Source organism: Callospermophilus lateralis, chromosome 8 (genome assembly GCF_048772815.1).
Source record: "Callospermophilus lateralis isolate mCalLat2 chromosome 8, mCalLat2.hap1, whole genome shotgun sequence".
Classification (NCBI taxonomy): domain Eukaryota; kingdom Metazoa; phylum Chordata; class Mammalia; order Rodentia; family Sciuridae; genus Callospermophilus; species Callospermophilus lateralis.
In genome coordinates, this window is record NC_135312.1 from 54,138,872 (window position 1) to 54,151,526 (window position 12,655).

At 35.6% G+C, this 12,655-nt stretch overlaps 1 protein-coding gene across 3 annotated transcripts in view; it reads left to right on the forward strand.

Moving 5' to 3' along the window:
- Slc4a4 (solute carrier family 4 member 4) overlaps nt 1–12,655 on the forward strand; it is a 327,804-nt gene that overhangs the window by 273,934 nt on the left and 41,215 nt on the right. For all 3 annotated transcript variants that reach the window (XM_076865382.2, XM_076865383.2, XM_076865381.2), the window contains exon 17: nt 12,353–12,466. In XM_076865382.2, the coding sequence (XP_076721497.1) occupies nt 12,353–12,466 (114 nt within the window). The remainder of the gene's footprint in view (nt 1–12,352; nt 12,467–12,655) is intronic.

A 12,655-nucleotide genomic window follows, 5' to 3' on the forward strand; every position in this document is an offset into this window, starting at 1 on the left:
TACTAGTTTTTATAATAAAGATCAAGTCTTATAAATTTACAAAAATTAATTATTATCTCTATCTTTAGGACAGGTTTTCTTTTGCATTTACTGCCAATCTCTCACTGTGGATGATCCAAAATTATCATGCAGCAAATTGGAAACATGGTTTACTTCCTTTCCACTGTTGAGCTTACTCATCTCACTGTATTCCTCATCTCACCTAATAACATCACCTATCCTCACAGTCATCCAAGATCAAAATCTTAAAATCATTAGTGTCAAGCTCTCATTGGGAAGCAAATGATACACTCAAATTAGAATAATTTGAGAATTTAATGCAGGTATTATTTATAAAGGTGAGGTTAGGGGAACCATATAGTATCCCAATGTTAGTAGAGAGGGATAATTACTATCCTGGGACCAAAAGATGTGGAAATGGAGAGGTGACTGGAACTGGGAAGAAGAAAGGAGAGTACAGTTGTCTGGAGAGGTGATGTGACTTGGATTGAGGAATTAAGCCAACCTGAGGCTATCTGACAGGGACCCACAATCTCACTCTTTTCCTCTGATAGCCTCCTCTGGATGCCACTGGCCAGACCCACCTGGAAGCCAGAAAGCAAGGGGACACACTATAGACCACACAAGTCATTTTCCCAAGGCAGAAAGTATGGTACAGAAAGGTAGATAACAGATTTTGTGGTACAAATGAAGATGTCTATCACCTGTCATGCTCCAAGTTTTTCCTTTCATATCACAGTTTGTTTAATTTTTCTGCTGTAGTCCTTATCCTTTTCCACTTATTCTTAAATTTCCCTCATTCTGGATCTTTTTTTTGGTACTGGGGATTGAACTCAGAGGTATTTAACCACTGAGCCACATCTCCAGCTCTTTTATATGTTTTATTTAGAAAGAGGGTCTCGCTGAGTTGCCTAAGGCCTTGCTAAATTGCTGAGGCTGGTTTTGAACTTGTGATCCTCCTGCCTCAGCCTCCCGAGCTTCTGGGATTACAGACATACACTACCGCATTCAGCAGGACCATATTAACTTTGCTGACCAGATTGTGACTCATTTGCCTAGCCTGTGGTTGGTGACTCGCTCTCCTTCATGGAGTCCCTAGCAATCCATCAGTATGTGCTCTTAAGATGAGACAGACTGCCTTTGCTCATCTGTCGGTTATTTAATTGGTATATCAGGCTCTTCTACAAAGTCCTAACACTTAGTGGAGCATGGGTAGAACAGTAGTACTCCACTGATGGTTTTCCTTGTATTCCCCTTCCTTTTAGAGGGGTGTGCTCTCCAACACTGCGACTGGTCTGTCACCTCAGCCTCAAGTCTGTAATCAAAGCCTTTTAGCATCAAACTTCCAGTAGGAACATCAGAGTATAATCTGTGATCTTCTCTGGCAGATGGCTCAGAGCATTAACATGAAATGTTCTCCCAGAGTCCCACACCGACAAATGATCAGAAGCATGGAACAATGATGCCATCATTGAACATGTGGCAACAAAATAAAAGCAGCAGCTTATAAGTAAAGCAGGATTGTGAACAGTATAAATCAGAAAGCATGGAACCCTGTGAATTAGACAAAATTATTAGTACTTTGGGATAGGTACACTCTGTGGCTGGGTGATATGTGTAACAACACAAGAATGTCTTCCTTAAGGAGCTGCTCAGTTTCCTTCTATCCCTCGTAGGTAGGAAGAAGTTTCAATTCTCAACCTCACACAAAGTGCTGTAATTTTAAGTTTATTTTACAATGACTTCCCAGTTGTTATTGTCATTTAAATAAACAAAATTACTAAATTATAGGTAGCATCAACAGCTTCTATGTTGCATTTAAATGATGCTGAATGTTCTTTGATATCTTTTCCTAAAAATCTACTATTCTAAGTCTTATAATTAATTAGCATATCCATTCAATATGAAACAAAAATTATTGTTATTCTGATATGTACTTAATACAATACTAGATAAAGGATAGAAAGACAAGCAATTCATGGACCTGTCACATAGTAAGCATTAATATATATAGATTGAGTAAATTAGATTTTTGTGTTTTGAAATAAAGATGACTCATCTCGATTCTTCTGCTCTGTTCATGATTATTATTTCCTGAGAGATCATGTGTTTGTGCATTTTTGTGACTTAAGTTGATGATGGTTTTTGAAGAACTGACTTTATGAATGAAAAATAGTGTAGGGATGCAGGAATTTTAATGAAAATATAATGAGGAAAAAAATATATTGAGCATTTTCGTTAGGAGATGTGTTTTGTTTTTATCCATGTAAAACAGAGGAAGGTCTTGAATTCCACAACTAGTTCTATTTTTAGAACCGTAATTCTTGGTTGACATTTTGTCCTAGAGCCATTCTATTAAGGCTGGATGTGTTTTGTTTATAAACAATTCTTTATAAGAATCAGGTGACATTCCCCTTCTGTTTCTTTTTCTCTCAGAAACTTTCGTGTTGAGTGGTAAAAACTGTCAAACTAATACAAACCATGTTTTAAAAATGAGAAAGAAGTAGTGGGCATGTCTTCTATGTCCCATTTTTGGTGTTTGTAATAGTAGGTGACATTTTTCTGGTTCAAAATATCAGACCACATTGTGCTATTGAAATTCATGCGAAAATGACTTTGCTGTCACTGGAAAGAGTCAGATTTTCAAATTCCTGTGGTATTTTGTACCAAGGAAAGTCATTTTTAAAGTCAAATTTGCTTTTAATCCAAAAAATGTTTTTCATCTTTGTTTTATGAAGAATGACAAAGGGATATTTAATTACAAATTACATTTTAGACTGTTAAACATTTAAACAATTACAGACACTTTAGTTTTTATAGATATATAACAAAAATAAATAAAATTAACCTGAATGAAAATAAGGTTGGGAGCAATGACTGGTCAAATAGAAGAACTGATTTTGACCATGATACCCTGGTAGTCCAAAACTCTTTCTGCTTACTTGTCTAACAGAAAAGACAACAGCACTGAAATCTATGCAGTAAAACAAAAGGGCCTCATATCCCAATTCTAGCTTTCTAATTTATATATACAACTTAATTTATATATACAATTTATTCTCTTTTTAACTTTTATTTTTGTACCTTATTGTAAATTATAAAATCATCTTCCTTTTTAGGTGCTGAGACCCTTTATAGTAATGTTCCCTTTGAGTTATGCTGAGAAGACCCTCAGACAGAATCAAGGAATTTTGATAGTTGGGTGTTAATCAAGAGTTTTATTATTAGAACTTTGAATCTAATCTAGTATTGCCTGTAGATTTATGACAAGTGATAGTCTTCATGTTGCTTGAATGCTTCCTGGAATAGGAACTTGGTGTCCAGATGCATTTTTGGTAGAAACATGAATCTGCCCCTCCCTAGTCTTTATCCACAGGGTCTACTCTCACCATCTGGAGCTACATGGCAAGTTGAATTTCTCTTTCCTTTGGCAGAATTTACCTGTTATAAGAGAGTCTCTTGACAGCCTCCTGAGGCCTGCCATTACTTTTTTTTTTTTTTTTTTTTTTTTGAGTTGGGGGTGATATTTTTCCTAGACTCTTATTTCTCTAGTTATCCTTTCTCTAGATAAGCTCTAGATTTACAGCTTCAACTTAGAAGCGAGTGAGCAGATTGGGACATGAATTTCCCATGTGGTTTGATAATTTCCTTCTCCTTGGGTTTCTTGTTCTCCTGCCCAGTTTTGAGGTAGGATGGCAGAAAACATCCCTTAGTGATTGCCAGACTCAGCATTCCTGCTGAAGCCCTAGTCCTGCTCCTCTACCCCGTAGACTCCTATTGGCAAGCTCTAAGCCCCACCCAGATAAACTGTCTAATTTGCTTCTCTTCTTTCTTAGTCTCCCTGACTTGGAGTTCATGGTATTAAACTCCTAAAATTTGACTTTTCTTTTATATAATTCAGAATATTAGGAGTATTATTCAAAGTACAGTGAATTAAGACTTTTTTTGTTATGAGTAATGTTAACATGTATTTCTTTTACAGTGCTTTATAGCACTCGATACTAGGGGAATCAAATTTTTCAAAATTATCATAGCATTTTATATCTTATTGCCAAAAGGCATATAAATATCTGGTATACTTTTTCTTCATCTAGAATAAATGCTTCTTTACACTGTTGTTTAGCATTTCCCAAGCACCACAATCATTAGAGAAATTGACATCACGAATTAATATTTATCGAGAGCCCCCAGGGTGCCTGCTGCTGTACTTCTCTGTTTGTCACGCTCCATCCATTGAGAGCTGCTCAGCATGCTCACAGCCCCTTCCCCCCAGTTAATTTAGGAGCAGCTGCAATCCTTGCAAAGTGAAAACCAAATGTCCTCTGGGTCTTCTGAAAAACCATTTTCCCCCTCCTGTAAATTAACTAGCTTCTCGCTGTTGGTTCTCTATGATTATGACTCTCTCAATAATTAATATGGTATCATCCTTCATAAAGAGTGTGTTTATAATAGATTTATTAGGTTGTTTTTCCCCAAGAATAAGAGAACAGTGTATGACTATTTGAATTGTCTTTCCCATCCATTTAATTTCTTCTTCACTTTGGTGTTCTAAATATTTAAGTTGGTTGTTCCTTACTATATTAATTGAGATGTTGTCTGATTTTGCAGAGGATAAAAACATTTTTCTTCTTTCATTTTTTGTAATTAAAAATATTAAAATAGGGCTGGGGTTGTGGCTCAGTAGTAGAGTGCTCGCCTAGCATTTGTGAGGCACTGGGTTCGATCCTCAGCACCACATAAAAATAAGTAAAATAAAAATAAAGATACATCAACAACTAATAAAAATATTTTAAAAAATATTAAAAGAGTTCAAAAATAATCTGGTATAGAAAGGGGCATTAAAATCCTGAGACATGCTTCGCTTTTTCCTAAGTTGAGGTAGGAATTATCATATATTGTGGCACATCCCGTTTATCAAAAAAATAATCCAAGGTTTTTGAAAATTATAAACTATTGTCTATGCATTATCGTCATTTGTATTCTCTTAGATTGTCATAATTTATAGTGCCAGGATATTGAAGTTTTGCCTGGAGAGACTTTAATTTGGATGAACACTCACAAATGATAATGTTTGTCCAGACTAAATTTGAGGTGTCTGAATACACAGGATTGGGCATGAAATTCTGTGGATTTCTCATGAAAACTTTGGTACTTCTACTTTTAATTGTAACCAGTAGGACCTACTAGAGAATTAGGAATGGCGAGTTTCTAATTTGATTTCTTTATTAATATATTGACCTATATAAAAGATTTCTTTTAGGAAAGAGATCAAGTTTGATGAAATGAAGGTAAAACAAACAAACAGTGAAAAGAAATCATAAACTTTCTCTTCATGTTTGGAAATGTGAGAAGGGCCCAGTAAAAGCAGTTCTTACCTCCTTAAAATCAGATACAAAGTTCCTGTACTCAGACCCCAGAGTATATCTAGAGGGCTATGTGTATACATTGTTTCACATCATTAGGGCACTTTCTGCTTCTATGCCAGATTTGCCTAGTTCAAATTGAAGTTTAATTTTAGGATAGAGTAAGACCCAAATTGCTTGCTAAAATAGCATCCTACCAGCCTCCTCTAATTAGAAGACTTAGAGGTGAATACAGGAGTGGCCTGAGAAAAATCAATTTCCTTAACTATGATGTTTCAACTAGATCCAATATCTTAGAAATGAACATCTTAATAATAAACACTCTCCAGGAGATATTTCTGCTGTAAGTGAACTTTCTGCATTATACAATTGAAGGGAAAGGAAGGGGAAATAAAAGGGAGTATATTATGTAGAATGTATCACCCTGGCTGTGATTTTTAATGAGGTTAAGAAACATTATTAATAGCTTCCCCCCCATAAATTTTAAAAACTCTAATCCTGACCTTTGTTAGCATTTGTCTTTTTAGTTACTTGTTTTTTTTTTTTTTTTTTTTTTAACCTATGGTACAACAGTGCTACACTCCTCAGACTGCTGTTACCTACGAGTTCTTCCCAAATCTGTCTCTCCTCTTTCTTCCTCCCTCCCTTGCCACCACCTTTTGTGTTTATATATGTTGTTCATCATGCATATCTATATCTCATCCTATTTATTTATATTAGTCATTAGTTTCTTGTGGTTGTTTTATCAAATTGCCATGGACATGGTGGCTTAAAACGAAAAAAAAAAAATTTAGATCTGAGGGGTCAGATCTGGAGGTTAAAATTGAGAAAAAGAGGTAAAAAATCTGAAATTGGTCTCACTGGGCTAATTGGTCTCTTCTGGAAGCTCAGGGGAAATGCATTTTTTTTTCTGCCTTTTTATTTCTGGGACCCACCTGCATTCCTGGGTGCTTGTCCCCTTCTTCAACTTCAAAGACAACAATGGCTGGTAAGGTATTTCTCACACTTCATCACTCTGACACTGACTCTCTTGCCTCTCTGTTACTTATAAGGACCCTTGTGATTACACTGGGTCCAACTGTATAATCTAGGATAATCTCTTCAATCTCAAGGTCATCTGATTATCAGCCTTAACTCTGTCTTCAACCTTGATTCTCCCTTGCCATGTAACCTTACATATTCACAGGTTCTGGGAATTAGGATGTGAATATCTTTATGGGCACATTATACTTTATTCTGCCTACCACATTATACAACCTGTATTTTAACATGATTACTTAATTTTCAGACTTGTTAGATGTATAATGTGAGAAAAAGAGAATAATAAAGTAGGTTGCGAACTTTTTGCCTAAGTAATAGAAAAATTAAGGTGACATTAATTAAGAATGAGAAAACTACTGAAAAAGTGTGTAGATTAGGGCATCAGTGGTGGGGCAGCATGGGCTGGGATAGAAGAGCATTGGAGAGATCAAGCACTTAATTTTTGACATAATTTTGAGATGCCTATAAGAAATCCAGTTGAAGGGGCTGGGGCTGCAGCTCAGTGGTAGAGTGCCTGCCTTACATGTGTGAGGCACTTGGTTCGATTCTCAGCACCACATAAAAATAAAATAAATAAAGATATTATGTCCATCTACAAGTAGAAAAATATTTTTTTAAAAAGAGAGAAGTGGAGATATCAGGTAGCCAGACAGATGATTCTAGAGTTTAGAGAAATGCTCTGTCCTGAAGATATAAATGTCTTACTCCTTGGCATGCAGATGGCGTTTTATTTTATTTTTATTTGTTCTTTTTAGATATACATGAGAGTAAAGTATCTTTTGACATATACATACATGGAGTATAACTTCTCATTCTTGTGGTTGTACATGATGTGGAGTTACACTGGTCTTGTATTCATAAATGAACATAGGAAGGTTATATCAGATTCATTCTACTGTCTTTCCTATTTCCCATCCCTTCCATTCCCCTTTGTCTAATCCAATGAACTTCTATTCTTGCCCCCTACTACCCATTGTGTATTAGCATCCACATATTAGAGAGAACATTTGACCTTTGGTTTTTGGGATTGGCTTATTTCACTTAGCATGATAGTCTCCTGTGCAAATGGCATTTTAAATCATGAAATTGAATGAGATCCCTTATGATTAGAGTATACATGGAGGAGAGAAGAGTGTTTGAACTCTAAGATACTCCAATCTCAAGAATTCGGAGGAGTCAAGGAGAAACCAGGAAAGAAGACTGAGAGTACCAGTGAAGTAGAATGAAAAGCAGGTCTCCTAGATCTGGCTTCCAAAATGTCTTCAGAATACACAAAATATTCCTATATCAGAACCTGACAACTGGTTTATTCCAGTCAATTGCCTTTCAAAAATTACAGTGGCTGGCTGGACTATTACCATACAAATGTCCTGCTACCAGATGCATTCTGTGTGTCCATTAGTAATTCTGTTTCTCTCTTTCTCTCTCCACATGGTATTCAGTTTGTAAAGTTTAATTAGATACTTTTGAGAACACATATTAATACCATGTTTAGAGGTTAATATATTTATAAATTAAATATGAAGGTTTAGAATGGAGCAGAAAATTCAGTTGTTTTATTAAGCAATAGAAATTATGGTTTTAGAATATTTGACAGTTTTATATTTTGAATATCCTTGGTGGTGAAAAATTGCTTTCCTTTGAGTATGGATTTAACTCTTGACAATATCTATAGTCATTTGTATGTTGTTGAGTAGAATGAAAATTGGTAAATCGATAAAACATTTTAGAAAGTAATTTGGCATTATATACTAAAAGCCTTAATTTTTATATACACATTGACAGAATAATTTTGCTGACAGAAATTTATTCTAAAGAAATAGTCTTAGCTATGTGCAAAGATTTTTTATGGTATTGTTCATAATGGTGAGATGTGGGAAGCAATCTGAATAGTATTGTGTTTGAAAACAGAAGTGTTGAGATATTACTTCTACATGATACATAGGGCCATTAGTGCTCATTATTATAGAAAATATCGAATAAGACAAAAAGTAGTGAAAAGGGAGATATAAAGCAGTATGTGAAAAACTAAATATACACCTAAATGGGAACATACATATATACAAAAGATGAATATGTTTGAAAATGCTAAGATTTATTCCTAGATAATGGAATTGAGAATAATTTTCTTTATCTTATATTTTCTAAGTGAATAATTCTCTTTATCGTACTTATTTTTTTCTAAGTGTTCTAATGTGAACATATGTTAATTTTGAAACCAGAAAAGTGAAACTTTGACAGAAGATAGAATCGTGTATACTTTACACATATGTGTATTGATTAATGGGTATTCAGTCTTTGCAAATAGTAAAATTATAACAGGAATTGTAAAATCATTTGGAATAGTAGCAACATCATTGAAATAAGTGAATAGCTTCCCAAAGAGAATAATTTGAAAGGTAAGACTGATTTGGATTTGGAAGATCTGAGAATTTTTGTGAGGTTTGGGGTCTATTATAAAATAAGTTATAATTTATGTAGTAAAATGCAAAGATATTAAGTATATATAGTTCAAAAAGTTTTGACAAATGTGTACATTTGCATAACCAACACTCAAAATCAAAATGTAGTTGATATAAAAAAATTATTTTCTCTAGACATTGTCAGACCTTTAATAATTTTCCAAAGCAATATAGAGGATGATTTCTCTTCATTGATATGTGGGATCTTGTGCCTTGGTCTCACTGTCTCGTGGAATGTATGGGACTAAGTCAGAAGCAACTCATGTGGGCCTTCAGTGATTATGTCCTGTTTGCCCTGTTGGTTTTGTGGGTTGTCCAGCTTTACAGAGGCTGAAAATGCCTCCTCTCTGAAAAGGCAGCATTTCCCAGGTGCTTGCCTGATTCTAGTCAAGCAGGCCTGTCCTTTCGCAGGGCCAGAGGTGTAGGTCTTACAGGAATTTCTACCAAGGAATTGCATGAAGATTGCATTCACTTGCTGCCTTCTATTTCCCATCTCTTGTTTATTAAAAAAGAAAAGAAAAACTGTCTTTTTAAAAATTTTGTATCTTACTGGGGAATCTTGTCAATTGAACAATTGTTTCTTTCCACATACTTCTCTTTAAACCAGGAATTTTTATTGCACCAACATTTTCTATTTTTTTGAGTTCTTTCAGGCCAAAATAAAGAGAGACCAAGTTAATACACAATTTTCTGGAAATTTCCAGACTTTCCTTACATAGGAAAAGGCACAACTGTATTGGTATTGCTACCTTCTATGTAGAGGTTACAAAATCTGTCAGTATATCTCACCTGGACCTACTATGAATGGGAAGGACAGCTTTATTCCATGTACAGGCCAGGAAACCAAAGCTCAGGAAGATCAGATGACTGAGACCACGCCCTGAAACAAGTCAATGGGGAGAGGACATTCAAACCCTCACCTTGGAACTGGGTGCCTCCACAGAAACCACAGTTTAGCTATGTTGTAAAAACTGTGTTCTGTTGTTTTCCCCAGTAGCTTATAAACTCCTTGTATCTTCCAGTTCCTGCTTTGCTTTTGAATCCCCAGCACCTAATCTGGTACTTGGCATGGAATAAATGCTTAAAAAAAAAAAAGTTTGTTGAATGACAAAATGAAGGAAAGAAATAAAGACTTTGGATTCCCACCCCAGGGAAAACTGTCTTTCTAATAACTATTTCCCTCATCCTTTGAATAATATATAGAATACTTGAGTTGTCAAGTTTGAATGGCCTGGTTTTAGACCAGGAGAGGAATAAATAAGGACTCCCTTCTTTTTGTCTTTATCTAGGGTCCTCCAGTGATTTCTGACTTATTAGACCAGAGGGATGGGTTGTACATCCCAACATATCTCTGAAACTGTTTCGTGGGACCTTCTTTTGCCAGACTATTCTGAATCACGAGTGTCAACCCTACTTGCACAAAACTTAAAGAAAGCTTTTTTTTTTTTCTAGTATTGAGGCCCTGGGAAGCATCCATTTTCTGCAGTAATTCCAGATACTTTCAACCCATCGTGGCTCTGAGTAGCAGTTTCACATTATTGTTGGGCTTTTATTTCTTGTTTCTTAGAGTTGTTGTTTCATTTAAAAGACCTCCTGACAGTGTCATTTAGTTATCCCAGTGGTTTCTGCAACCAAGAGGTCTTCTGGAACATGGAATAACAATAGTAACTTATCCACAGGGATTAAGTTAAGCACTTTCGTGGCTTATTTAATTGAATTCTTAAAACCAACCAGTGAAATTATTGGTATTATTTTGGCTCTCTTTTGTAGACAAAGTAATTGAAGCTAAGAAAGGATAAGAATTTATAGATTGTTGGGGCTAGGATTGTGGTTCTATGGTAGAATACTTGTCTAGCACATGTGAGGGACTGAGTTTAAGCCTCAGCACCACACAAAAAATAAATTAATAAAGAAAACAAAGGTATTGTGTCCACCTATAATTAAAAAAAATTTTAATTATAGATTGTAAATAATGATACTGAAATTCCGACCCAGGTGACCTGACTATAGTAATTATGGTCCTAAGAGCTGTACTATATTTTCTCCCCAAATTAATCCCTTCCATTTGTTTGTTCTTGAAATTATTATGTGTGATTGGTGTTAACTTGCCCTTGAGAAGTCCCATAACTCGCCTTCTGTTCTGTGGTGTGTATCTCAAGAGAGCTACACCTAGCAGAATCTGGCCTTCTAAGAGGAAAAGAAACTCCTAGCTAAAATACCTATCCTTGATTCTACTTCTAGTTGGTACCCAAGGTTTCTGACATAAGTAAAGAATTAGGTCCCACAGCCTTCAACATGCATACACTGCCAAATAATTTCCACCCCTCTCGTCAGTTTCTGTTGAATACGTGGCTACAATAGTTTCACTTCTCTTTCAAGAGATCCTCTATCCCGAGAATGGCACATTACATTCATTTATCATTGATCTCTCTTCCTTCATTTAGCTGCGGCAAAAACTCTTGATTGTTCTTCCTAAGATAACTTGATAAAGTCTGAATCAACCCTGATTTTATTTAGGAGAAGTCTTCCTTTTATGCAACGTGGCTCTGAGCTTCAGGAAGACATGAATTAGGTCCATTTAATTATCCTTAGCAACAAGAAAAATATTAGGAATTTTGATGAATGATGAAATGATAATTACCCTGTGTACCCTCCATATGGGAATCTCAGGTGTTGATGACCTAGAACGGTCTTAGTGCCACTAGAGACTACAAAGTAACCTCTAAGGAACTAAATGGCCCTCTGCTCTCCTTAATGACTTGTAAGTGGCCATTCTGCAGTCACTTAATGGGAAAGGATAGGGTTTAATGCTGCATCCCAGCATTAAACCCAGACCTTGTCCTGAACAAAGGCAGGCACTTAGGAACTTGGAGAATGACCAAATAATGGCATCCACACTTAGGAAGTAGTTGGGTAGAGAATGCCCTGCCCCCATAACCCCCAAGAGACTTGAAGCACTTGCCTAGAGTGAGGAATATTTCCTTTGACAAAGTTAGTGCAGCCCTTACATTTCCATCTTCCCTCACTTGACATTACTCTGGGTCTGGATATTTACTTCGTTCAATGGACTAGAACTTGTAACTCTTCCTGAGAGATCTGTGGTGTTTTCAGGTTACCTTATAGGATTTATATTGCTTTATTTATCACAGTACTGCCTTCCAAATGACCAGATGTATTTCTTTCTACAACACACACTTAGATTTCATTCTTATCCAGCTGTCATTTGTACTGCATACAGGGAAAATGCTTGTATGGAATTTCAGGGATATATTCTTTTTGATTGACCTCCTTTGTACCTGCATGATTATGTACTCACATACATATTGGCTTGTTCTATGGGATCAGATTATATCTGGCTAGGTGATAATTTGTTGAGGAAACTGTTATTATAAATTGTTAACAAATACAGAATTCTTTTTTTCAGTTCAAACACAGGAAAAAATATCTGATGCTAAACAGTTCTTTCTTTCTTTTTTATTTTTCCAGGCAAGAAAGCTAATCAGCGATTTTGCCATTATCTTGTCCATTCTCATATTTTGTGTAATAGATGCCCTTGTAGGTGTGGACACTCCAAAACTAATTGTGCCAAGTGAGTTTAAGGTGAGTGTCTATCTTTTGCTTGTTTCTTGAATTCTGATATTTTGCCTTTCCCCTGTTCTAGTTTATTGTGTGTCTCAGTTAATTTTGTATAACTATCCATTCCTTACAAAAAAGCAGTTCTTTGTTAGACTCATTTATACAGTTAGTCATTATACTGACTTCACTAAAATGCCAAGACTAGGATCAAAT